Here is a 4,441-nt window from a genome sequence, read left to right as displayed (position 1 = left end):
ATGTTCTCCCACACCACCCCACTGCTGTGCTCCATTCACTGGCTTCCAGTAGCTGCACATATCAGATTCAAAACACTGAATCAAAACAACATCTTACGTCAGAGACCTCATCACACCTTGAAATGCACCCCTTTTTATGGTGTCTTATGTAACACCTTGGTCCTGGAGGAATGTTGTTTTGTTTCACTATGGTCGACACTATATAGGGTTGGAATGACAATAAATGTCTACTTGACTTCTGCAGGACATGCTGCACTGTACTAAGATTTAGCTTATATAATATACATAAACAATTATAATAAACAAAATAATAAACATATTTGAATATATAATTTGTATTTACAAATTGATTAATATCATTTGTTTGTCATAATCATATATTATTATACGAAATAATATACAATATAATTTGGCCCTTTCCAATATGGCGGCTACGTTTTCGCATTGCAGTACTGCATAGCATCACATGTCATTTCCTGTATCATGTCCCTACACCGGAAGCGTGGTCCAATTAATTTTTTCTTTCCTTTGCTACCACCTAGGGGCCTGAGAGTATTTTACACATAACTTGAAGGTCAATATAATTTTGTGTAATAAAAAAAGAAATAAAAGATGCTTAAAATCAAATTTGTCAATAGTCACCTTATTTTTTTGAAAGTCTAATATTAATATTTTATTTAGCTTGCAGATTATCATAAGTGTGTGACGTCATATCCACCCGGCTGCGGAAGTCTTTCCAGGGTGCACGCTTCTCTCTCTCCGTGCTTAAACCTTAGAGGTGACATTTTTTAACCAGCTCGCACTGTTCTATAAAATCTAATACATAAGCACAGAGTGACAATGGCGGATTTCAATAGTTTTGATATGCCGTCAGCCGGCTCGTCAAACAACGCGGACGCTGCGGAACTCCAGCGTCTGATCGCTGTGGAGCAGCAGAAAGCACAGTTCCAGGCTCAGGTATGTCAATCAGAATTAGAAACCCTGCACTGCAGAAGCCTTGGCAATAGAGGCTGATTTATAGATACCAGCTTTTCAGAAGGACGAAGGATCTGATTATATCTGTAACAGAGTATACACTCTGCAAAATATTTAAAATACTGAAGTGGCGCTGACCCTTTGATCACGTGCAAGATATCTGTATTGCGTCACAAAATATGTTAATATCAATAGAATCGGAATTAGGCTAGTAATGACACTGATCTGATCGTTTTTGATTAGTACACCGTTTCATATTTGTTTGTTGAACTGATGCTAAGGCTGTGTATGTTTACAGGTGCATAACTTCACAGATGTGTGCTGGGACAAATGTATAGAGAAGCCGAGCTCAAAGCTGGACTCGCGCACCGAGACGTGCCTCGTGAGCTGTGTGGAACGCTTTATTGACACCACACTGGCCATCACAAACCGCTTCACACAGATGGTGCAGAAGGGCACACACTGAGCATGCTGGCACCGCACGACCTCTCAAGGACAAAAGGCCTATGCTTCTATTGGCATCCTCTTCCTCACTGGCAAATAAGGAGGAGAGGACTTCAGCCAAACTCTCAAAATGAATCCCAAATGACTCTTTATTCCCTCTGAATGCTATAACATTCTAATTTGTTCATTTTTTCCCTTCATTTTCTCAAGTCTAGAAATAGAGTTCACCCTCTGGGAAGATTCCACACATTAGCAAACTCTACTTTAAAGTAACCCTGAATGAACCATTTTAAGCCACTTTAATTAAATCAAACCCCCATGCTGTACTTGCTTAAACATACTGTACATCAAATATGGAGCCATTTGGGATTCAGCCCCTGTTTGAGGTCATGAATCATAACTCGTACCTTCACTTAAATCTCATAACTTTAAAAGATAAACTAGGGACTAGTGCGAACAGTGGACTGTGTGATTGTGTGGCAGTTTCACGTAATAATTCTCTCACCACGGTATTGTTTCCAAACAGTTATTGTTTTTACAGCCCTTGGAACTTTTGTTAGACATAATGATCAGAGTACGGATAATGATCTGATGTAACATTTCACTCAGCGATTGCCTGGATAAAGTGTAAAGTCAGTCTGATTTTTAAAGTTCAAATGTTTCTGTTTGACAGCTGTGATGTGGGTCTCATGGATTTCTCATTTTGACACTTGTTACAGTGGAATTACACAATGTGTGCTTTTTCAATTAAATACAGTATAAAACTCAGGTTTTTTCATGTATTTATTTTTTACTTTACATTTTTAGCAGGTTAAACTAAGTCCAAATTTAGAGCTAAAGATGTGAGATCTGTGAAATCTCACCTATATACAGGTGCATCTTAATAAATTAAAATATGAAAAGGTTGATTTATTGAAGTAATCCAATACAAAAAGTAAAACTCATACAGATTCATCACACACAGACTGATATATTTCAAGTGTTTATTTCTTTTAATTTTGATGATTTTGGCTCACAATGAACAAAAACCCACCAAATCACGAGTTTCATAATATACAAGTTTCACTTTTTGTATTGAATTACTTAAATTAGTCAACTTATTAATGATATTCTAATTTATTAAGATGCACCTGTATACCTGTTAGTCATGCATTTATATCATTTTCCACCAAAATGCATGTTTAAATGTATGTATGTGTTTGTTGCCTGACTGAAGTTTGTTGCCTGAAGTTTTAGCCCCAGCATATCCAATTTTGAATTTGAATTTTCTAATCTAGCTTTAGCTGCCCAATGATCAGAGATTTTTTTTTTTTAGAATTTAACAGAAGCTCCCAAGGTTTTTCTGCTTATGCCTCAGCATAATCAACCCAGTAAAGAGGTTTTATAATCTTCTTTATTATTCTTTTTTCTAATTGAAAAAATAATGCGCCAATTCTTATTTACTAGTTAGGTTTGTTTTGAAATACAATAGCTACCAATCTGGGAGGGCAAAGCCTAATGCATAATTTACTTAGTCAGATGAAGCCACCAACCATATAGTTTCATTCTGCTACACTTGCTCCATCACAGGGCAATGTAACACATTCAGAGAAAAGTACCCAACCCCTTTCTGCACACACGAGGTCACAGATGCCAGTTTTGGTAATCTTTGACTCAGTGCCTTGGGTAGCAGTGGCTGAATCCGGTCTAAGAAACAAATGACCTCATACATGCTTCCAGTCATGGAACACTGACACCATGGTTACTAGGAGAATAATAAATGGGCAGTAGTTCCTGAAACTTTGCATAGTCATGATTAATGATGAGGTGTATAGTTTTAAATGGTGCCTGTTTATGATCTAAGTCATGGCACTTTTTTTCCATCTTATATTTGTCAAGTGCTATACATAATTAAGACAATGATGGTGTGTATCCAGTAATCAACAAATGAATTTATTAAGCTACAATAAATAAATGGCAGTGTACCATTGTACACCATTGCAGAATGTTATTTCATTGGTATTATTATTACTAATATTTTAGTTTTAGAAGCAGTTTTACTATCTTTATTTGTAGGAAGCTCGTTTTATGGTTGTGTCTTCTTTTTGATGCTCTGTTCTGAAAAGAAATGACCAAATTAGTTTTATAGGACTGAAAAAAAAATGTAAATAATTTGGAGCTTTACAGCAACCGGCATACGGAATAATCCAAAAATGACTGCAGTCATAACCTTAAAATGTTATGAGCAAAATATGTCAAGCACTTGTAAAATTTGGTAAAATTGACAATCTTTCTCAATAAATTAAACTACAGATTCATGTTACAAAGCTGAAACCACCTACAGTTAGTTTGCCCAGTAATCCTCCACAATGCTACAGGCAGTGGAATAAGGTCAGTAGTGTGGTCTTTGAGGATTTGGCCTTTTTGCTTCCTCTGTGTATTGTACACAAAGTGGCCTTTGATGCATTTGTGTGTGTATGTCTTGTAGGCTGGGTGTCTGTCATCAGAGCTAATTAAAAACAGGAAGCAGATAGGTTAGCAATGCTTATTGGAGCATGCAGGAAGTCCAAAGTTATAGAATCTTCAATAGCATGACTGCCACAGGTTGATTAAAGCTGGCATGACAACAAACACTCCTTTTTTTTTGTCTTACAGCCAGCAAAAGGATTGTTTGTGAGAGAGTGGTGTTACTGAACTGTAATGACTGCCTCTATGTGAGCACCTAAATGTGCCTCTAATACATAAAGAACATTAAAAAATAAATAAATGATTAGGAAAATAGATCTTTATTCACAATACAGCTAGACTAGTAGAATTTTAATCCCATCAAATCCTTTTTAAGGCCAAACTTTTGCTCCTCTGATTTATTTGTGCCAAGTCATTAGGCTGTAATGAATTTCTTGTCAAATGTTGTGTATGAAAAAAAAAAAAGACTCAAAATATTTTCACAAATTTGGTCAAGTCAATAGTCTCAAGGTCTTTATATAAAGTCATAAATGACAATATTTTTGACATTATGGTGAATTCTTGTCTAGTTTTTACT

At 36.0% G+C, this 4,441-nt stretch overlaps 1 protein-coding gene across 1 annotated transcript; it reads left to right on the top strand.

The window, feature by feature from the left end:
- Positions 1-708: 708 nt before the first annotated feature.
- On the top strand, positions 709-2,187 carry timm8b (translocase of inner mitochondrial membrane 8 homolog B (yeast)). Its single transcript, XM_046839234.1, has 2 exons — positions 709-957; positions 1,274-2,187. Exons 1-2 carry the CDS (start codon positions 841-843, stop codon positions 1,439-1,441), a joined length of 285 nt encoding a protein of 94 aa, XP_046695190.1. The 5' UTR covers positions 709-840; the 3' UTR covers positions 1,442-2,187.
- The last annotated feature ends 2,254 nt before the right edge of the window (positions 2,188-4,441 follow it).

Source organism: Silurus meridionalis, chromosome 25 (assembly GCF_014805685.1).
Source record: "Silurus meridionalis isolate SWU-2019-XX chromosome 25, ASM1480568v1, whole genome shotgun sequence".
Classification (NCBI taxonomy): Eukaryota; Metazoa; Chordata; class Actinopteri; order Siluriformes; family Siluridae; genus Silurus; species Silurus meridionalis.
This window is presented reverse-complemented; position numbering and strand designations above follow the sequence as displayed.

Bases quoted from the DNA above. Each gene is read 5' to 3' on its own strand.
- timm8b (XM_046839234.1), top strand. From the start codon at position 841: ATGGCGGATTTCAATAGTTTTGATATGCCGTCAGCCGGCTCGTCAAAC. The intron at 958-1,273 runs GTATGTCAATCA...GTATGTTTACAG, and splicing joins AAGCACAGTTCCAGGCTCAG to GTGCATAACTTCACAGATGT.